The 24,532-nt window shown below is 39.0% G+C and overlaps 1 protein-coding gene across 1 annotated transcript in view; it reads right to left on the bottom strand.

The window, feature by feature from the left end:
• Dscam3 (Down syndrome cell adhesion molecule 3) overlaps positions 1-24,532 on the bottom strand; it is an 819,144-nt gene that overhangs the window by 432,556 nt on the left and 362,056 nt on the right. The window contains exon 4 of the mRNA XM_071596808.1: positions 4,184-4,326. Coding sequence (XP_071452909.1) covers positions 4,184-4,326 — 143 coding nt within the window. The remainder of the gene's footprint in view (positions 1-4,183; positions 4,327-24,532) is intronic.

Genomic DNA, 24,532 nt, shown 5'->3' with positions numbered 1-24,532 from the left:
ATGAAAGAAGAGAGGGGGAGGAGAAAAGGAAAACACGCCCCGCCGCTCCCTCCCCCCTCCCATCCGATCTTGAGAAGTTCCGGCGGCCATCTCCATGACGCCCCCCCCCTTCACGAACCCGTCACCCTAGATGAATAATTTAAGAGAGGCTTTCCCGTCGCCGCCCCCGCGGGCGTGGAGATGCGATGGGCCGACGACTCCATCGCTGAAAGACCGCTCCTCTCTCTTCCTTCCCCCAAACCGGGGTGAAAACCCCTGCGCGACCCCACCCTCACTCGCCACCCGCATACTGCCCTCCGTTTTTTTCACCTCTCCTCCGCACGACCCCATACTCTCGGACAACCCCTTCTCCGCCCCCACGACCCACCCTCTCCACGCGATACACACACTCCGCGTCGGTCAACGGCAGCGCGACCCCTAGGGGGAGAGGGAGCGGGGGGGTTTAGAGCGGGAGATCGCGCTGCCGAGGGCTAGCGGCCCGTGTGGACTCCCTCTCTCTCCGCGCGGTCCTCTCTCTCTCTCTCGAGGGCACTCGTAGAAGAGGCGAGTTTTGAACAGGCCCTCCGGCTGCGGAGGGCCTGTTGAGGCGACTTCGGATGCGGTGACGCTCCCGACGAGATCTATTCTGGGCATTATGATTCATTGTTTCCAGCACACAAACACCCCAGGCAGCGGGAACCCCACCGACGCCTCATCAAATTTCATGCTCTTTTGACGTCCACCAATCTCCGCGTCCTCTTTGCGGACATTCATTAAGTGCCGCGATATTTGCACCACTCCTAAAGATTTACTGCCAGCTCTTTGTCCCTCGTCAATAAATCAATTCATTATTTCCGCTTCTCTTTCCACGGACCCAATTCATCTAAAGTGTAAGACCCGCGGAGGAAGTTTCCGGGGAAATTGATGGCCAGGGATGGAATATGTAATTAAATTATCCTTTGCTGAATGATGAGATGGAGTACTAGAAAATGGATTGCGTGTGTGTTTGTGTATATGTTTATATATCTTCAGAGGAAGACGGATTGTTTCCGTCGAAATATCAAGAAAATACGTGTGAGTGTTCTTTTTTTTTGTGTTTCTATATTGTGTGTTACTGTGTATTGTACTATTCGGCACTTCCGTGTTACGTCTATGAAAGCATATATATATATATATATATATATATATATATATATATATATATATATATATATGTATATGTATATGTCTGTGTGTGTGTGTACATATACATACATATATAAATAAATATCATGCGTTCGTTTACCATTTTTTGGATAAAATGTCTCAATTGTTAAGTTCATATGGATGGACGGAACTCCGCTGCCTGGCTAACAACGTGAATCATTTAAACGTCGCATTTTTTCGGAATGGCACTCCATCCGGAAAGAAGAAAGACATAAAAGGGAATGCGTTATGTGGTGCTATCGTAGTCGAGGTATTGGAGAAGCGATGGTTATTTATCAAAGCGTCATCGAGCTAAGTATTTACACTAGTAAATATATAACTGACTTATTTCTTTCCCCAGTTTCCTTTGACTCTAACTGGTATAATACTTCAACATTACATGTTAAGAAGCATTACTGACTTTAACACTAGTCCTTCAAATCCTACACTTTACTCTGCATTTCTTTTAGATGAAATCAAACATTTATATTTCCATAGGAGTCACTGATAATTTAGATCCCCGAAAAAATAATTTAATAAGAAAAAATAAGACGTCGAAAAACTATGAACAAATACATAAGGTTATTTCTGTTGATTGTTCATCAAGCAAAAATTGAAATTGCAATAATTATTTTTTTTCATAATTGTGTTTATTGGTTTCAAATGACATGGATCAAATGGGACCAACAGTGCTATATTGGTAACATATATTTCATTTCAATGGCAATCATTCAATCATCAAATATCCTTTTCTAGAAAAAAAAGCTTACTCCATTATTTTAGATGGTTCCCAACGTATTTCATTACGGGGACGAGTGGACAGAATCCACTTAAACAGTAATGATGTGTTAGACTGAGTTTCTGAATGCATAAAGGCGCACCAATACTAAGAGCGTTATTCTATGGTATTCAAGCAGAAATCAGGCATTTTTGACAAGCCAAAGTCGGCAATCAACTTCCCGCAAAGGTCAAGCTGAACTCCATCACCAAACTAAAAAATTTAATTGCTTCTGGAGAAGTGAATTACACATCACTTCCAATTTAATCAGTTAATTTCATCGGCCTGTAATTAAATCGGAATCGATTATGCTTTTAAACACAAGGTTTGGACACAGATCTAATAGATGGAGGATGTCATCTCGCTGATTTATTCGATGACACGCAAAACAAAAATGTTTCGTTTTGCTTGTCAGTCAATAAATGGATATATTCTAAACGGTTTCCATTAACCGTACGACAAAAAAGATGTTCATAAAATAAAAGATGAAATACTCATTTGGGCAGTAGGAAAAAAAAACGTGCCTTAACCAGGACGTAGACATATTGAAACATTTGCACGAATAAAAGGACAGCACATACATATTTAATGTTGAGTAACTTAAAAAATATTTATGTGAGTGTCCTTCTTAGTTGTGAGAGTGTGCGTTTTTGTTATTATCTATGTGTATGGTGCCGCTGCTAAAAACGACACACACACACACACACGCATATAAATAAATATATATACATATGTATATATATGTGTATATATATATATATATATATATATATATATAAATAATTTCTATATTTGGTATTCTACTCTTTAAGTCAGGTTATTTTTTATTCACAGACTGTACAAAGATGCATTTCCTCTCCTAACTAAATACAGTTTGGAATTTGACATTACGATAAATTGTTTTTGAAAACGTTATACCTTTTTCTTTCCTCCCTTCATTTCCTCCAATATGCCTATTCTAATAAAAAATAAGAATACAAAGTAACTTTCCACTGTCCTTTATTAGCGTACTAGTACCTGAGCCGGGAACAATTGAATGCCTATTCTAAAACCTGCTCCTTGCTCGTTTGCCTAACGTTCTCCCCACAGCTACTGACTTCAACCTCCCAACGCACAAATATTTTTATTTCAACTCTTGATCCGTGGAAAAGGAAAATTAATATCACTCAATAAAAGTCAGATAAATTAACAAGAGATTGAGACAACAAATACTCTTTTAGGATTCATTCACCTATGCTTAAAATATATCAAGAAATAATCCGGTCGATCTTTTAAAGTTAATGCTTGCATAGATGTTCATATGTGGTGTGACTTACTAGAATTTACACCCCTGGAACGGACTTTATTGGTTAATTAGGGAACTTTCACAAAATTGGATGGAATATGTATACCCTGCAAAATACACACCGGCTGGTTGCGAAAGGAAAGATCAATACTAACCAATGTTTAGAAGTTTGTGAATTCTCACTTTGAGCCATTAATAAATTCACAGAATAACTATTTTCCAATACACTTGAATCGTTTAGTCTTCTTTTAATTACTCCTTCCAATGATCCGTTCATCAAACAGATGTATTACAATCAAAAATTGTCATCCGTAATGTTTCAACAGAGTTTACCCCAATGGGAATGCATCGATCAATTACCGAGAAAAGCTTTCCATTTGTAAGGCGTTGATTTACAAATATACAATCATGTACCCTTGTGTTTTGATTATGCCGTATAGGAAATTCAAACAGGCACACTTTCTGTGATAATGCTATATATGATTTTGGGGCAATTTAAGGGTAACTATAAGAACTTATTTTATTTTCCAAATTTGCGTATAATAAGATGCACATTAACATATTATCAAATAATTACAATACATTTTATCACTGCTCTTGCCATCGGAAATAAATGAGGAACCATGAGTTCTTTAAGGCAATTCCCACTCCCTATTTATTCCTGCACATCTTTTTAATCCAAAAATGAGAAATCAAAATTTCATTTCTTTATTCAGTTAACGGAAAGACTATGAACTTAGTATTTTTCAAATTAGTCAATAATTTAGCACAACTTGATGTTATTATTTCCCAAACTATACGTATGTTAAATAGTTATAAAAACACGTAGAAAACGAAGGGTAATTATAATTTTTCTAATCAGTTTATGCTCGCCGCGCGCAACGGATTACACACTTCTAAACGTTGAATGCAGTTTACAGGTACTACAAGCTACAATTATGAAGGTCATCACTCACCAGCTCGGACTCTGACTTCCCTGCTAAGGATCACTCCCCCTAGGTTGGCAGCCCGGCAGCGATACACCGCGGAGTGCACATCGTCTCTGTAGTCTTCTGCCCGGAACGGAGGGAAGTACAGCGTGCCATTCGAGAGTGGTTGCCTAAGAAACGGGGAACAAGAGCATAAGTAGGCGGGAAGTACTCGCATCAATACCACAGATATTGGGTAATTAGTTTAGACTTTGAATTTCTCGCAATATGGGAGTCAAATTTTCAAGCATAGTTACACGGTTTTTTACGATATAACCTCCTATTATCAACTCCATATAACATGGATGGTCAATGTGCGCACTTAGCGCGAAGAACAACTATTTTACCATTGTGTAAGATACGGAGGAATTACATTGCTATTTCCTCAACAAGTATACGAATAACAATACAAGATATTCAATCTTTACACATACTATTTTACCACATGAACAGGTGTCATAATAGATCAGTTGTATATATCATTATTCACTGAGAACTCAGTTTTTTAATAAAAGACTATATATATATATATATATATATATATATATATATATATATATATATATATATATATATATATATATAAGTGAGCCAACATTAGCGCAAAAATCACATTAAATTAAAAATTATAATAGATATCAAGTAATAGTTTTACCATTTTGTTTTGCAATTATGGGATAACTTGGCAATGGAAATATTTATTTCAAAACAAAAATAGATCTAAAAGGTTTCCGAAGATACGTATACAAAATAAAAATAATCTCAGATCTCGAAATTCAAAATTAACAACAGATCTACGTGTTTAAAGCAAGAGTTTACAAATGGAATAGAAGATTGCGATTTGAGCAATACAAAGGAAGTAAAACAGCAAGCAAAATACTTCGTTATCTTTGTTATTGACCACTGCATTCTCTCAAACTAGTGCGGACGATATCACAAAAGGCGTCCACATCAATGTTGCCATCAAAGGTTAAGGCTCCTTCGGGCAACGTGGACAATTATCGACGAAGGGAGAAGAGGAGAGAGAAAACGAGAGGGATATAGAGGACAATCTCGAGTACAAACAGATTAAAGGATGTGTAGTAAGGCGACTGCTCCTACGGTGCATCGAAGCGTCGCGTCTTAACAGTGCCACGAGGTTAAAACGGGTATGCTCACTTCGGAAGTACAGCATGACTTTGGGAAAGTTTGCAGGGTTCAATTAATACAAGACGCAAAATAGGAAATTGGAGCAACTCAGTAGGATACCATCCTTGAGGCCGTTTCATCGAAGTTGCTTGCACATTTTTCATTGAATGCTTCATAAGGAATAGGTTACGGCACAAGTCGAGGGCCGTATGAAGTGACTATGTGAAGAGGGTGGAACTTGGAGTGAGTTGCCACTGCCGTTAGAGTTGAGGTGGGAAGATACTTGGTTGAATTTTAGCCCTCGTTATTTGATCACCGAAAACTGCGTATCAATATAGAACTAGACGAATTTTTTTAAATCAAAAAGTGTTGTAGCACTTAAATTCAACTTAATTACCTTATTTCGGTAAAGAGATATTTATATTCGGTTGAGGCAAGAAATATTCCCTATTAATAAAGAAGGTATAACTTTTCTCTTTTCTAATTAAAACTAAATGACTTAAGATTTAATCTCCTTCTGTTTAATAATATTTTGTGGGCAATGTAAGTTACGACGTTTCGAACTTAATTATTCTTTGGGATTTGAGTCGCTTTATTTCAACTAAACATTATTTACGAAAAAAATTAGAATTTACATCCCCTAAAACGGCTTTAATACCTAAATTAATATTGCCTCTAGCTTAGAATTGATCTAAAGAAAATAATTGCAAGGTATTGCAGAACTTAATAAATTGATAATGATTGATATTGGATACTAATTGATATGCTAAAATTGACAATGAATTATACATCGCGGTCAGTCCTTGCGGCAGGGAATACACCGAGCACGGCAAATGCATCTGTTCCCATATTTCTTCCTTCCTATAATACATTTCATTGTTTCATGGGATATTTTTAGAATGAAAAATGAGAATTACATCACCATATTCCAAACAAATAACTCAGAGTAACCTATGGAAAATGTTATACACATAACTGCCATCAAGATACAAGCTTGGTCATTAAACATTCTTTTAAAAACCATGTAGCCTAAAGTATGATATTCTCAATTGTCTAGGCAAATTTGCCTCATTGATAGTTTCACAGAGAAAAATGCAAGAGTTGCTTGCAAAAGCATGGCATCGCAAGGGATGGAGGATAAAACATTTATTGAGCCAACAACGCACCGCACAGATGCAACGGAAGCTAAACACAGTGACCACTGAGTGAACCGGTGACTGCCTCAAATGTTAAATATTTACTATCGGAGAGAGAGAGAGAGCAGAGAGAGATGCAAGGAAGAGAGAGAGAGAGATTGATCGCCATAAGTCAACTGAAGAGAATCAAAAATCGCCAGTTCACAACAAAAGACACGTCTTTATACACTTCGCCGCAAGGTTCTGAATCTATAAAAATGCCGCTTTACGGGCAGTTTATGTCGTCGGTTCTCTAAATTAAAAATTCAATAGAAATTGCAGCTGCCGAGGAAGAGGATCCAGTAAATGAAATAGTAGTTTAGCCTTTGTCTGGAAAGGTACTGAATACGGTCTCTAAACATTCACTGCGGTATCATAAATCTCCCATTGCAGTCAGAAAAATATAGCGATGTATCACAGAATGATATATAAAAATAATTTTGGAGTACGCACTCAAGGATCAACAAATATAAAATTAATGAATTCAACATTAATTAAAGAAGATTGGTATAATTAATTAAGTAAATTTTTACAAGTTCTTTACGAGGAAAAGCACGTGTACGTACAAGTTTATATGTGTGTGCGTATATGTATATGTATGTGTATGTATATATATGTATACACATACATATATACACATACATATACGCATATATATATATATATATATATATATATATATATATATATATATATATATATATATATATATATATATATATATATATATATGTGTGTGTGTGTGTGTGTGTCGGTGTATACACATTCATATATATATATATATTTATATGTATGTATATATATATATATATGTCTGTGTGTATATATATATATAAATATACACATGTATATTAATACGTTTTTACGCATATATATACATATGTATATGTATGTTAATATATGTAATATATATACATATATTTTTTTATTTATATAAATATATGTACATATATGCACACCCATACACATATTACTTATACACATGCAAGCATTGAATAAATCGTAACTTTCTTTGTCAGAACATTTGAACTCATCTTAATTGAATGAACCCTCTTTCAGTAGTGTAGCTAAAAGTTTATCAGATATTGTTTTCACAGAAGAGAGAAAATATTACGGAAATATTTTTTTTCGAAAGCACTCTGTTGCAAAACGACAAAATACAATACAATGCTTAAAAATGATTACCATATAAATCTAAACCAGAAATTTTAAACACTCATTTAAACCCATGCTTTTAACCACCAGCGCAAGAAGTTTATATGTGTGTACAAGAAGCACCCAATATTTCAGGCGTATTTGAGGATTAAAATCCTATAAACCCGAATATACGGTTAAAGAATGCTTCAAATTTACCGTTGGATATGTGCATGACGGATCGTAGAAAGAAGGAAAAAACTTATAACAATATTTTTTTAGAGAATTTAGAGAAATCTTTTCTTCTCTTTTCCATTGTGGGAAATTTCCGCAAAGTCTAATGTGTGACACTGGGTTTCGTTGCATGGTTGTTATTGATTACAAAGCTTAAACTGATGAGAAAGTTAATACTTCTTGGAAAAATCATTTTTATGTTTTAAGTGCACTTAGTGTAAACGATAAAAAAAATTACTATTTCCAAAAGCTATACATATATATACATTTATATTTTTTATATTATCATATATATTATATTAGATATATTTATATATATATAAATATATTATTATATATATATCTGTACACACACTATATACACTACACTATATATATAAAAGGTAATGAAATTTTCTTCAAACTATTCATCTTCCAGCTTCTTTATTTAAAGGCCCTATTATTCATCGTAACAATAGTTTTCCCGTTTTGTTGGAGAAGTTAAGAATAGTTAAAGTTTAACCCTTTGAGTGAATAAAAGTGTAAATTGAGCAAAGAATTTATTTGCTACGAAATCTCAGAAGTGTATTGAAATGGCGGTTCCATCTCTCGTCCGAAGAAGCAGTAAGCCATGGCGTGCTGTTTACATGTATTGTTTTTTTTCGAGGTTCCTTGTCGAAAACATTTCGTGAAGAAATTATTAACTAACACGGGCGTTCCAACTACGTAACAGGAAACGAGACCTTCCCCGGAAGGACAAGAAGAAACGAGATGTTCTGCGGCAGCCGGAGGGTGAGGGGAGTCGAAGAGGGGGTGTGCCGGGGGTGAGCCGGGGGCCCTAGCGGGTGGTGGGCGAGGCGCAAGGGGAAACCGGAAGGGAAAGCGCCGCCGTCACTCTTGAGCCCATACGCCGAGGAAACATTTTCCGGGCCGCATACAGGAAAGTGAGAGACAAGGGCGGACACGTAGTCATTGCAGCAGTGGGCATGGAGAGGAAAGGGATTGAGAAAAAAGCTCTTGAGTAGCTATACCATAATTATATTTATGTACGAGATATATATAGATGATATAGAAGCCCTCACGAGAGCATCATAACGGCACAGCAGAAAACAAAATAAAACAGATAACACATAAAAGGACGCTCACATTGTAGATTGTTTGAGATTTTGTCCATCTCCGAGGCCTTCTTCATGTAAGACTCACTTGAAGGTCTCGAGTCTTACTTGAAGAAGGCCTCGGAGAAGGTCGACACCTAAAACGATCTAAAATGTGTCCTTTTGTGTGTTATGTATGGCGTACTATATATATATATATATAAATATATATATATATATATATATATATATATATATATATATATATATATATATATATGTTTGTGTGTGTGTGTGTGTGTGTGTGTGTTTGTATATGTGTGTGTGTATATGTGTATACACACACATACATAATTAAAACGATTGAGCGAGGCAACAAAAACATAGAGAAATACATGCAAATGACAATCACACGTATTCTAAACTTTCAGTGGCCAAACCACCTTCCTCTAGGGAAAGACGGAACTGAGGATACTTCAAGAGGAGAGGACAGGGGGACGAGAACGCTGAATGGATGGCATCTAAAAATTTCGAATATATATACGAGTGTCATTTAGCCAGAAGAAGAAGTTTTTTAAGAAAAAACTTAGCAGCTATATATATATATATATATATATATATATATATATATATATATATATACATATATATATATATAAATATATAAAAAACACAGATGTAGATTTTTAGAATATAGAGACACAAAGAAAGGACACTCACAATTTGTTATTTTACGTTTCGACAGCACGGCTGTCGTCTTCAGAATCTGACGACGACAGCCGTGCTGTCGAAACGTAAAATAACAAATTGTGAGTGTCCTTTCTTTGTGTCTCTATATTCTAAAAATCTACATCTGTGTTTTTTATATATTTGTGTGTCGCCGAAGAGCGTTCCATTTCGAAGATATTTTATATATATATATATATATATATATATATATATATATATGTAGTGTGCGAGTGTGTTTTTCTAGCGTAGAGCAAGCATGTCGTAAACAACGGATTCAATTGAATGCATGTATGTATGGAATAAAATTAAGGTAAGATCAGAATTTCGAAAGCTATTCAGGTCCCTATTCATTTGCTCATTAGTACTTCCATCAGATTGATGACTAATTTCAGCATACTGAGCGGAAGATCAGAGTTCATTTAATATATTCCTCGTTTTATATTACATTGGAAAGGTTTCAGCCTCAAAGCGGAGGCTTAGCAGAAAATTAAGGCATATATGCTCGATATTTTTTATGCCATATGGACCAATGATACGTTAAATGACCTTAGCTACCGGTCGTCCCCCCTAAAAACGGCTAACACCAAATACTATATATATTCCCGGTATCTTAGCTGGCAGCATCGGCCATTCTTATTCTAAAACCAGGAAAAAAGTAAACCGAAGGAATATAGCAGCTATCAACTCATCCATCTCTTGAATTTTGTTTTTAAGGTAATGAAGAAGATGGTAAATCCCCTACTCCAGGTAAAGTCTTGAAAAGGATAACCTGTAATATGATACAGAGTGTGGTTCCCCACAAAGATTAACAGCAACTGATCACGCAACATCTTTAGAAACTGCCAACCAAGAGTGTTTCATCTATAAGCATCCCATTGCAAATTTCTCGGACTTACAGAAGGCTTTTGATTTGAATTGGTGTAGACAACACTTTTGTTATCTCAATGATATGATCATGAATTTCAGGCGCGAACGTTCACCCCGCACGCGGTTAGAATCAACTCTAGAGGAAGCCAACCTGCAAGGGAATGCTCAAAGGGTGATAAACGCGATTGTAAATTGAGTCTAAAAGCCAGCTCGAGCATTGTTATGCGTTGTCTGGAGAAGTCTTCTGTTGAACAATGCTTTTGAGGAGAAAACTCGATGAATTAATTATATTCTTAGAGAAGGACTAGCACCTGACCCCATTTAAATCTTCAGGAGGGTGTTCATACCAGCGTAAGGGAAAACGAAATTTATGGGCCTGCCTTATGTTCAAACCCTGAAGCATCTCTCTTATCTTCAGCGGAATTGCACCGTGACTAAACCTCTTACGCTCGATTAGCAACAATTCGTGGTTTCGGAGGAGGCTTTTGAGGTTATTCAGAGAGATCAGATTTAGATTATCAGATTTATTCACATTTAGTTAGATTTAGGTTATGCTACTCCAGTATAGTGCATGAGTCATGTCGACGTTTAGAAAATACAAACCCTTGACACCTTGCGCCATTATCTTAGGACTAACCTTAGCCCCAAATGTCTTCTGTCCGAGCCCTAATGAAGTGTCGATTGATATCGTGGGAGAGCGAAACCATTTTGATTCCCGAATTATTCCCTAGAAGTAATAACCTTTCTGTTGCATCGTGAATATTCCTTACTAAAAAACCAATTCCGTGGACTTCATTTTTGACTGAAGTGGGGTACTTTAGGACTGATCGTTTTTCGATGCACGCCTTTTCTTCAGAAATCAACTTCTCTCACCCGTGGTGTTGCATTGACTCTTAATTTTCTCGATTATTCTTTTTATAAAAATCAGAAAGCAATATTTTTCAAAGTAATAATGTTCGCATCACTAACACCTGAAATGAATACACAGATTTACGGCAAAACTTCTTGCCCTTGGAGAATATCTGAATCCATATGCTTATGAATTAATGTGACAATGATTAATATTTTCCACAAACAATTTTTCATATTTAGAAAACAAATCCAGTAGACTTTGTAAATGCATACTACAGAGCTTTTTAAATATTCATTGCTTAATTTTTTCAAATATAATAAGTAAAAACTAACGCAACATTAATAATTAATGAACCTAAAAATTCTGTATATTTTATCAAATATAAAATAAAAAACTAATGGAAACAAATATACAGATGAACAACATACAATCATTTATATTACAAATAATCAAGTTAAATTAGTTAATTATATATACTTACATATACATTAATTTCACTTCAATTACAATTGCAATGAGAACGGATATGCAAGTCAATTCCGCAAGACAAAGAAAGTATTAAGCTATGTTTATTCGGAGAGCACAATAATATTGACGTAGAACTGCAGGCATGTGTAACAAGGTCGTTGAAACAGAGAGAGAGAGAGAGAGAACGAAACAATAGTACAAGAACACTCCATTTTCGCAAGGTAGGGCAGCAGCTAAAAAATTAAACCTTGCCAACAGTGTCAATTAGGGCGTCTACACTCCTAGGACCAGTTCACGGAGCAAAATGGAATAATTAATCGCGGGTGCTCTAATTGAGTTTGGCAGCAGAGGAGGAGAGAGAGCGAGAGAGACAAGGCCCCATTTTAAAGCTGAGAGGACTCCCTGATGGTGGCGCCGCCGCGTCCGAGTACGGGCGCACACATGGCAAAGAATTTGTGGGAAATGGAGAGACTAAAAGCTTCCTACCATCGCCGGTAGGTGGGAGGATTTCCGTGAGACAGCATGGGGGGAGCTGGAGGAGCGTCGCGCGGCAGTGAATGCGGAAAGAGGTGGCCGCCGGGCGAGGAGTGAGCCTGAATTTATTAGTGGATCACGAGCCACTCGATTAAGACAAATTCACAGCCAGCTAATTCTCAAATTAAAGAGACCGTTCTTGGGCCATGTATTGAAACTACACTGTGATAGAAGAGATTCAATCATGCAAAGTATTCATAATAATGTCTCATCTTGAAAAATGATGAGGCAAATACCTTTTGACTTTGTGTTAGAATCATATTCTTTTCAAATGGATATGAAAGAGTCTAGAAACTGGATGCCCAAATTTCACTTTTAACAATTTCAATTTCAGTAAGTCAATTTTCCACCATCGTAATGTCTATCGACATATTCTAAAGCAAAGAAAATTGTATTCAATGCGATATACTAATGCCTGCATACTCGTATATTAGCGGGTATGCAAATCATTCTTAAACAGACAAAAACCTTGAGAACATCTTATGTGTCCTGATATGGTATAATATTTTTACATGTCCTAAAAACGTCTGTGGATATCTGCTCATAAGGCAGGTACTCTGGGCATTTAACCTTGGATTAACTCTAACATTTTTTTCAACAACACCAACTAGTGGTCTAATTTTTGTAAGCAGGTATAAACGTACTTCTAGGGAGGCATACCGATTATAATTTCTAGAAGTCTTTCTGAACCAAGGCAAGTGTTGGATCGAGATTGGAAACTATTATGCATATAATAATTTGGTCTTTTAAGAGGCTTAACCCTTCTTAGAGTTTTTTAGCATAATTAATCAATGAATGCAGTTAAAACTTATGTAAACACAAAATATAAATTTAAAAAACAATAAATTAATAATGCGATGAGAGCCACTGCCTTGAAAACTGGATGCTCAGAAATAGTTTTATGTTTTCTTATGAATAAAGGATAGACTATATTTTGTTTTTCCAGCCGCCGAAGAAATTCGCCTCCAATAGAGGTATGTGCCAGCTGTATACATGCTATTACGTCTTTTTTGCTGCCGTACTCTTTTATGATTATTGCTGCAAGGTTCCCATTGTTGGCTGAGAGAATAATCATTATATCAGACCCTCTCTCTCCCTCAGATGGCCGATCCTTCAACTCTAATATTTCCCCGGCAACCGGTGCTTTCATTTTTCCTAATACACATGACTGGAACATATTCTGAGATGATTCTATGGAACAAGTATTCTAACGACAAGTTTCTCCCCAGTAATTATTTCTTTTCCCGATATAAGATATGAAGTTAACATGGATTCAAGTATATTATTAAGCAAGAATTGCTGAAACCATATCGTGAAGTCGATGAATGGCACTGGGAGGGCGTCAATTGAGTCCTTTGCACTTTCTTCCTAAAATATCCTGAAACTTTTTGCAGGCATAAATAACGGCTGCCAGTTGGATTGTGTTGGATGAAATTGCATTTATGCAAGCCAACAACCAGTCCCAGTCTACCAATGACACTTTCATAGGGAGGGTAAAAGAAGCCTACGAAAGTCTATGAGAAAGCATTTCTGATTTGCTGGAAGAGTAAATGGGTTATAAGGGATCCGAAATAAGATCAAACAAGACTCCATGCCTTAGGTCGAACGAAACCTAAAATATAATTTTTTTTAAATTTCAATTCCCGCGAAAGAAGATAAAAATATTTCTTTCGGCATTCGGATGAGTTGAACTCAACCGGCAACCCATAGACCAAAACTAAATAGTTAAATCAGAGACGATTTATTTAAGATTTGCTTTGGAGAGAAATCTTAATGTTTAGCCGTGACTTAAAAATAAATCATGGACCCAACAGTTTTCTTCGCTTTCAACTTCACCAAGACTATTGGTAGACTGTGATGTTATGTGCATGAAGGCGCGGAGGTCACAGGTACCATTTGAAGCACTAGACATGTACAAATCCGAGCCGAGGGAAAATGTCAAACAGGTCATCACCACGACCAGTTGAGCCTCAATGAACAACTAAAGAGAAAATAACAGTCTTGAAAACGATATAAAGGGTTCTATTAATCCCAAAATCAGGGATAAAAAGATAAGGACAGTCATTTGAAGTATTAGAGTATGAAATATTCTCAAACTTTGTTGAAAATTTCAGAAATAATTGCAAGTGCCCAAATAGCTGGTGATCAAAAACCTCCTGCCATACGCCCCTGGCCTAGCTTGTAATGTAGACTTCCATGTAATTACATATATAATTTAGCATAGTCAATTTTAAAGTTTTTGTGGTTTTAAGACTACTATCTGTGTGTCTCAAAACTTTTTATTCCAAACGGTTACGCTTATTTTCAGATTATTTTGCATTGTTTTTGTATTCAAAGATCGCCCCATGATCTCATTTGGAATAGAATTCCAAAACGTATTGATACCAGAAAAATAAAAATGTTATTACATCTGCTATTTTGACTCCAAATGCAATTAATTGTTAGAGTTAATTAGTTATATTAAGTAAATTAATTAGTTAAATTCATATCAACATAAAAGTAACTGTGGGAATTATGTCTCCTGGGATATTTTACGCCCAGAAAAATCACTAATTATGTATTAGTATGGATTACATTAGCCACCAAATTGATCAGCCGTTTAGTTCTGACAATCATGACCCGATATGATAAATTTAAAGTGTAAAGAAAGCCTGCTAAGTCTGTTCTAGTAGCTCTTTCGGGATTCAGCTGGCCTAAAATTCTAGAGCAAATACTGACGCTGAGCAGAAAAAGTTATAATATTCATTGAAACAAAGTTGTATTAACTAACTTTAATTAGGGGATCGAGATGGTGCGGCGGCTAACGTACTGGCTTCCCACCCTGAGGGCGCGGGTTCAAATCCCGGCGGTGTTGAATATTTTTCAGAGGTATCTCGATCCCTACTTGAGGTGCTTTGTGGAGGGCACTTTGAGTGAGTACGCCGTCCGTCGGATGGGACGTTAAACTGCGGACCCCTTGGCGCTTTTCGTAAAGAGTAGGCTAATGCCGACGCCGGGTTTCTCTCCACCCTTCATCCTTTCCTATCCATCCCCTATGGCGCAAATGACCTCAGCTGTCGGTCGCCTCCCCTCAAAACTACTACTACTAACTTTAAACCAGCATTTTTACCAAGTAAAACGTGAAAATATTTTGGGTTACTTGGTAATGTTTATTTAAGCCTAAATGTTTGATTTCAAAGGGAGTTATGCCGCATAAAATCTAGAGATAAGCTAAAACAAATTTATGAAGTCAACACTCACTGTAGAAATAAAGTGGTGGCTAATTTTAATACATAAATATATTATCCCTAACTAGAAAAATTCAGTGGAACAAATAATGAAATAAAGAATGGAAAATGGGGATCGGGATTGATGCGGTGGCTATCGTACTGGCTTCCTACCCAGAGTGCACGGGTTCAAATCCCGGCGGTGTTGAATATTTTTGAGAGGTATCTCGATCCCTACTTGAGGTGCTTTGTGGAGAGCACTCTGAGTGAGTACGCCGTCCGTCGGATGGGACGTTAAGCTCCGGACCCCTTGGCGCCTTTCGTAGGCTAGTGGGAGTAGGCTAATGCCGACGACGGGTTTCTCTCCTCCCTTCATCCTTTCCTGTCTATCCCCTATGGCGCAAATGACCTCAGCAGTCGGTCGCCTCCCGTAAATACTACTCCTTCAACTAAGAATGGAAAATACCAAAACTGAAAAGCAGCTATGGAATCAACCTCTGAGGAAAGGGTGATTTATTGACACTCGAATTTAGTATAAACCTACTGAATACGTAGCAATAATATGTTTTCTCCCGCTATGTTTTCAAATAACCTGGTACTTCTCTTGGACGCAAAACGAATTAACCATCTTAATTCGACTTCCTGAGCTTCGTAAAATTGAACTGCTGCTGCAAACATACTGGCACGGCTGCCGTTAGCATTCGATCGTGATCCTCGGCCCGCCCTTCCTCACCACCGCGCGAGGGCGAATACACACTCAGCCTCGCAAGTTGCGAAATAAACGATGGGACGTGTGGGACATGGGGGGCGGGGAGGTGGAGGAGGGAGAGCGAGGGGAGAGGAAGTTGCGAGAGATCCTTGTTGCCCTCAGAAAGGGAAGGTGAGAGGGACTTCGGGAAGAGGAGGGGAGGGGGGCAAGGAAGGAGGGTTTGGCACGGGAGTGGAGGGAGATGTTTGCGCGCGGGGTGGGTGGGTGGCCATTGAAAGACGGCCAGATAAGAGGGGTGAATAACGCACCACTCGCTAAGCGCAGCAGCTCTTCCTCCCCATCCCCCTCCTCTCCCTCTCACCTCTAACACTTCCCACGGCCGCCCTCCCCATGCCCCCTACTAAAGCTTCACTCGCGATCAAGGGGTTGGAAAGGGTGAGGGGAGGGGCGCGGGATGAGGAGGAAAGCGTCGGGGCGCGGAGGGAAGTTACGGAAACGGCAGCCGGGGGTCGGGGGGGGGAGGGGGAGCCGGAGGATCCTTGAGGGAGCTGCCGTGGCAAACATGAAAAACCAGCGGCGAACCGTTTGGAAAACACACTCTCCGCCCCCTCCCTCCCTCCCGCGTTTCCCGCGAGCTGCTGCCTCCCTCGCGTTCAGCGGAGGGAGACGGCAGGGAGGGGGGGGGCAACTGATAAACGAAATGAAAGGGGGCGGAAAGACGTTTCACCACACTTCACCCTTATCTCAGCTCCGAGCTCGCTGTACCTCGGGTGCTGAGACCAAAATGGTTAAAGGGGGAGGGAAGGGGTTTGAGCCGGAGCACCCGAAAAAGATTTAGGCTGTTCAAATGCGGGCCGCGACCGTGGGGCCAATAGAGCGAGGAGAGGAGGTTGTCAAGGTGGGCATTGTCCGAAAAGAATTAAAAAAATGATGGGTGGGGGGGGAACGGTTGAGCGGCGCGGGAAGGAGAGAAGGGTGTGGTTTATTTTTTTTTCTTTTAGAAGCGTACGGTTAAATGGGGAGAGGGAGTGATGGCTAGGAGATGGTATCGTGCCGAAAGGATTTGTGTACACTGGTCCGATGGGGAAAATTGCCACGGAAGGGGGCAGGGATGGAGTTAAGAGGATTCACGTGGGAAGGATAGGAGGAGTATTAAGGAGGGAGAGAGGGGATGGCGGAGGAGGGAAACTCGGTAACCGCGGGAAGCGTCCCCATTGTCCTCCAGTCTCTATGACGCCGAGCAGGGTGGCAGTTGCACGCTCCCCCGATCCGTTCCCTACCCCACCCCCTCGCCCTTCCGACGCTCGTACGTGCGTGCGTGTTTGGGAGACAAGAGAGGGTGACTGGTTGGTGCGGTTTTTACTCCCGTCGCAATTGATGCGAAACAAAAAAAAAGAAAACCCTTTTTTTTGGGAAGAGAAGAGAATCCGAAGCGTGTGGCGGAGAGAATGTCTCCATTCATCCATTTTTTGGAGACGGCAGTCAATTTTTGCGTCAGACGCCCTCGACGACGACGGGTGTGTCTCGCGGAGGGGACAAAATAATATGAACACGGCCGTTCGACAATGAAGACGAGTGCCTGCCGTTCCCGTCGTTACCGGCACTTCAGAAAAGCTCGCAATTGACGACGCACCCTTCTCGAGCTCACCAATATTGTGGGCAAATACGCAACGCAGGAAGTCACGAAGTCCACCATAACACTAAGAGGATGGTTTTTTTTCAGAGTTCGCCGGGGAGCCAGGATTTTTTTACTCCCGACAGCGCGACAAGAGTTTTATGCCAAAGTTAGTCAAAAAAATTCCACCAGTCATTTTAACGTTTAACGATCAGTAATATGTATGTGATTTTGAGGTAAAGTGCCATTAAAAAAATAAAAGAAAACATAATACCTCAATATAACTATGAAAATATTTGGTAGAGGTATTAAAATAAACATCGGCTTACACTAAACTAACGACTGTTTCAATCTATTCCCTCTGATAAAACAATAATATTTTATATATTATGAGAAAATTAATGCGTATTTACGGATAATATGATAAACGAGTAATATAATTTGGTATAAACTACATACCAATCGCTTATCTCTCGATCGATTAGACAGTCACACAGAATTCCCAAGGGACTTTTATTCTAAGACAAATTCAGCTACATTGAAAACAATGGCGGACTTCGATTTTTCTAATAAAAATACTTTGAAAAACAAGAATATCCACAACCGTTATTTCAAACCAATTAAAATTATTTTTCCAAATTATTCGGAAACAAATGTTTCAAAACTTAGGTAACGCTTAGATGTGTACATGATTTATCTTGTAAAAATGCCTTGATGCAATCACCCAAAGATGAAACAAATCGTCTTGAAAATCCTTTTTTAAGAGTCAAATGTACTTATGAAAACAAACGCAACATGCATCCATGACAAAAAGAATTGAAGCGAAATATCCCATTCCATTCATTACCATTTGACGCGGATGATAAAATCCACTTTCATAGGTTACGAGTATTCCGAAATGTGTTACTTGGGAAAAACGCAGGGTAGGACGACAGTGGCTGCAGCCTCTCCAAATCGAAATGTTCGATCACACACGGTGGCGGTGAGGGGCTAAAATCGAACGAGAGGCCTCCCGAAAGAAGTAGGTATCCAGCATCCCTCCGCCCCCATTTTCCGACCCCCATCCACCCACTATCCACCCCCTCGCGGAATAATAAGCGGCTTACATATGCTGTGCCTCGTACCGAGGGGGGGGGGCAGAGGAGGCTGGCTGGAGTGGACGACGGCGAGGGTCGATAAGTGGACTGCAGAGGACGGCTTCCGAGATTTGTTTCGCGTCGAAGGAGAAAACACGAGGGCCGGAGGTTCTTGCTGCGACCCACCGGCCATGTTACGCATAATGTATAATTCTCTCCCTCTCATATGAGTCGCAGATGTGGGGAGGGAAATGAAAGAACCGGTGGCTGTTCAAATGTGTGCACAAGCGAATCTTGTGCAAGGATCCTTACAGATCGTGGATCTCGCAATCAGAGGGAAGAGAGTAGGGGATGGAGGAAGAATTTTACCGCTGAGTCACCGATCGTCCCTCCGCAGAAGGTCCGCGTTCCGTGAATTTTCGTGCTCAAGTGCCTCATTACTTGAAAGAGACGGAAGATTAGTCTTCGCAACCGATTCGACAGCTCTGACAAATACTTAATAGCAACGTATTATGGTTTTAGATGCTCCAATACTCTGAGTGATATCGCTGGGTGAGTAATACTAGGAAAATTGAAAATATTTTTGCTCAAGACAAGAGTCGAATCCTCGGCCATTAGGTTCCAAAGTTAGCGACTTCGAGACCTTAATACTGACGTCGATATAGACTTACTTGAGTTAAATATAAATGCCCTGTGATTGGAGGCTCTCTAAAAAAAAGGAGTTTCAGCTAAGGATGTATCTTTACGATATAAAACATAAAAAGACCTATTGTTTAACACTGCTAACTGGCTAAGAACTATTGCGACGAGCTGCAAACTTTTTTCCCTTAATATTTCTAATCTTATTGGTCGTTTGCATAAATTGCTTTTGCCTAAATTACTTTTCCTTAAATTACTTTAGACAATCGTCTCGTGTTCTTTCGGACACCACTCAAATGATTATACCCTCAACAACCTTTTCTAGTCTTTTTCTCTCCGCATTTCACAAATCATCGAAATATCACTCCCCAATGAAAACCATTAAAAACATAGTTTTTAACCCGCATTTTGATTTGATAAATCTCCCGCAGTTTCTTTGGAATTTGTCGAAGTGAAGGTAGAGCATATCTAGTACCAAGCAAAATGTCGTGCTAAATTTACACATCAGGGTAGGGAGGCCAGTTCCTTTCCCTCCTCCGGCTATGGTTTTCCAGAAATATCTGGTACCCGAAATATCATACAGCTTGGATGAATGTGGGGTGTCTAGAAGCGTCCCGGAATCGAACCGGGCCCTCCGGTCAGTAGTTCAACGCTCTAACCACTGGAATACCACATACCCTCGAAACGAAAACGCACGGACATGCTTATTTTCCCCAACGGCTCTTTTACTTTCTCCTGCCATTCGGATATTTATGAGCATTGATAAAAAAATGGGACTTGAAGTTAATGCTTACGACACAAGGGCACATTGTCTTACAATTGAGTGCGAACTGTTGGACCAATTTCTCATCCCATGTCAATCTGAATAATACGACTTCCGACAGTACTCATTTACTACAGATAAAACAAAAGTTCAACGATATATGAATGAGAAAGAAGACAAGTAACAGAATATATGTATGATTTTCAATTCACCACGACCGAGGAACCGAAGTTTTTACTATTTTGGTTCACGAAACGACCGACCTCTCTATTTTCGCTGTTCGGGAAGAGGAGACACGTACGTCCTGCACATGGATTAGACGCATCCAATTTCCCTCTGAAAATTGCAAAGCATTTGGCCAGACAATCATTTATATCCTTCTAGTCCGCTACACGGTCCGCTTTTCCTGTTCTTCGATTCGATCTTGCCCCGTCTACTTACTACTGCTGCTCCTCTCTATCCAAATCTCCGGTTCCCCACACTCCACCTCTCCAACACTTCGCTCAGTTCACCCCATTCTCTCTCTCCCCTCCCTTCCATACCCGCCCTTCGCGCACGCACCTCCCCGTCCTTCCTCCATCGACGCTCCCCCCCCCCTCCACTCCACTCGGCCACCCTGGCTCAAAAGCCTGAGACGGAAGCGAAAGGGAGAGGTTAGCGAGGCCTATATCTTTTATTGTCTTATTCCGTTCAAGAGGAGTCATCTGGCTTGCTCGAAATGGTTGGCTCCGTCCTTAATATACGTAGTTTCGCTCCCTCGAGGATATTTCTCTTTTTGCTCAGAGTGCCGCTCCGGCATAAATGAACCATTTGTCCTTATTTGGCCAATCCCCCCTCGAGGCATAAAAAAGTTCCCGTAATTCGTTAGAAATTCCTTTCTCGTTCGGCATTAAGGGTTATAACTTTATTTTCACTAATTTTCGCTACGCCGGAGTTCCTCAAACTAAGTAAAGAAGCGATATCATCAGGTTTTGCTCTGCATTGCTCAGAAAAAAGATCTAAAGGCAACGATAGTGGGTGTTGTCTTTACTGCTTAGGATTTTCTCTAAATTAAACCAGTAATGGGAACATTTGCAGAGAGCAACGGAATATGATAAGGTTTGTTTTTGATTGCGTCGTGGATTTCAAAAGGTCGTGCTGCAAATCAAAGTGGATAAGTTAATGGGAATATTACAGTCGTTAGGAAAGAATTGTTGGATTATGAGGACCAGTTGAGTCGTGTAAATGACTTGCATGATACAATGGCACAAGTAAGGGTTCCGGATGCGTAATCAGGATAAGCAGTTATAGGCAGGGGGAAATAAGAGTGGGCTGCCCATTGTCTTCCTTGCTTTGCCCTGTATATGTAAAGGGATTGGCATCAAAGCTTGAAAATATGATGAAACAATGACAGTTGGTGGGAAGGTGAGGAAATTAGATTCAAAGAAGACCAAGCGAAAGCCACCAGTAAGGATGGGGATGGATTTCAGCTCATCAGCAAATCAGTTAAGGAAGCATGAAGTAAAGACGAATTAGAAAAGAATCCTATTTAGGTTCTTTGAATACAGGAGGGCTCTTCGACAAAGAAAGATCATGAGTTTTGTATTCCCATCATGTATCGTGCAAGAGTTTAATTTGATTTACTAATATTTAATTAATGTGTAAAGTATGCATGAAAAAGTTGCTGCAGTATTTCGTCAGCCGTTACAATTTGAAATAAACTCAGTTTACATACGATAACGATGGAGGTAACAGACGACGAGAAATCTCTTGCATGGGAATTTCGCTTTTGCCTGAACAGATGCTTTTAACTTATGAAGAGTATTTTCTACCTTTTGAAAAATCTATAGAATGGTTTGAAATACTTAAGTAGGAGAGACAATTTCTTAGGAAGTTGACCTGAGACTCCATTCGCTGATATGACAAAAATTGATATTATTATTGACATCTCTGTTTCCGTCATTAGAGACGATTGTCAAATGGCGTTTAGAGTACACTCAGATACATTAAATATTTCATTGCGCGCTACAGACACGTTAGTCTCATAAGAACCGCACATGAGACGCGTTTCTGAGCGATGGGTTTCTCCTAACTGAGCAACAAAACTTTAGCGGGCAGGTTTGTTCGCAGTTGAAGTAAACGTTACAGGAATATTTTGAGTTTCGTCTGAAGGTTATCACTGCGGATGAAACTTGATCTACGTCATTTTGACTTTGAGATTAAACAGCCTGTGATCTGTGAGGAGTAATCTGACATTACCAGCAGGATATGAGCCAAAATGGAGAAAATAATATTCATTCATTTTTGACCTTGAGGGAATGGTGTATCAGCAATTCGTACCAGCACACACAACTGCAAAGGGAGGGTACTATAATTTCTAAAGACCGTATCAACCTCAAAAGGCCATATATCAAAGCAACAGGCTGAATACTACACCACGATATTGCACGGTCGTACATCGCCAATGATATTGCAGGCTCTCTCGCGATAATCAATGGGAAAAATAATTCTCATTCTCCCTGTAGTCCAGGTGTAGATCCATGTGATTACTTCCTGTTCCTCGACGTGAAGAAACACTTTCGTGGAGAGCTTTTTCATCATCAGAAGAAGGTACAACTGAGCTGAACATGTTTCAACATGCTACCGCTATCATTTGCAAAAAAATATAGTGAAAACGATCAAATCTCTTGAACATAGAAATTAAAAATTACACTTTCAATAAAAAACAAAAATTTAAATTTTTGCAAAATAAATTATTTGATAAAAATGTTATGATCTTTCTTTATTGAACATTAATCGTAGTAGGTGTATCCAACGTCGCACAGATTAGTGTTAGCGAAAGAATCATTTACAGAGGATAAGAAGTTGATGATAGGATTTTTTACCCACATGTAAATAGACGTCAACGTTTGATGGTGACCGTAGAATGTAATGGTTTCTAAACTTGGTGTTGAGACTCGTATTATTTAGCGAACATTTAAGATTTTAGCTTGAAAAATATCGGAGGGAAAGTGAAACGAAGACACGCCTAGCATATTAAGGGCACACAAAATAGAACTGAGTGCACAATTATAAGTGAACTGGAAAAGTGACTGGAATATTTACTAGAAGAAAATTGAAATTTGAAGACTGTTGGAAGAAGTAATTGAGAACGCGAGATGGAAGAAAGTGACAAGAGGGGAAGAATGAAAATCGATGAAAAACATGCAAACTTGGAGCTGAAAATTAGGCCAACCGGATTTTGCGTAGAATATGTGGTTGTGCATACTTAGTACAGCTAAATGGCAAGAAAGTTCTTAATTGCTAAATGATTTTGGGACGCATTTTACCTATCTTGATAATGAGGAGTATTATGGCAAAGCGAGGTAGAGATAGTACAAGAATAAGGCATTTTGGATGGATTTAAAGGGGTTAAAAAGTTGGTGGAACTAAAAAGGGAATTATTTTAGTGTGAATTACGGGATTAAGGGTATCTTTTGTCATTTTATTCAGACGGGCGTGATTCCTGAGCCCATTGAAAACCTACTCTGACCCGGTAGGTGTTTACTTATGTAATCTCTCTATCCTTTAGCCTGTAGGCTTATCATCATATGGCCAGATAAGCAGACCCGCAAGAAATTTCGCTGTCGTCTTTTTTCTAATGCTAGCAAACTTCTCTCACAGTAGCTCCATCCACCACTTTTTGTCATATAATACTACTTAAATGAATAATTTCTTTTATCCCTTCCAAAAATGCGTACAGTACAAGATTGACCGTGATTCGATCCTAAAATACTTGAATCCCAAGGGTAGGGCACTCTTAGTGTTGGCCTGTACGACGAAATAACGACCCTGGAAACGTTTACCAAAGCTGTTTATGGGTATTAAATATTACATCGCTGCTGGAAGTAGATCCGTAACCCATGAAATGCATTTTTATTTATTAATTAATAATGAAAACGTTTTCGGTGCATTTGAGCTGGAATTAATATACGAAATAACGCTTTGATCTTATCCTGTAAAATATTTCTCAACTCCAGCTTCTCTCGCAAAAAATACGATTTTGCATGGATAACAAGAGTTCATCGGTGGAAGAGAAAAAAAACGAACCATCCTATAAATCCCTTCCTGTGAAAGAGAAAAATAATCTAAAATGAAAAAAATACCTTATTACAC

This window comes from Hetaerina americana, unplaced genomic scaffold, assembly GCF_022747635.1.
Source record: "Hetaerina americana unplaced genomic scaffold, ioHetAmer1.1.p SCAF_8, whole genome shotgun sequence".
Classification (NCBI taxonomy): Eukaryota; Metazoa; Arthropoda; class Insecta; order Odonata; family Calopterygidae; genus Hetaerina; species Hetaerina americana.
This window is presented reverse-complemented; position numbering and strand designations above follow the sequence as displayed.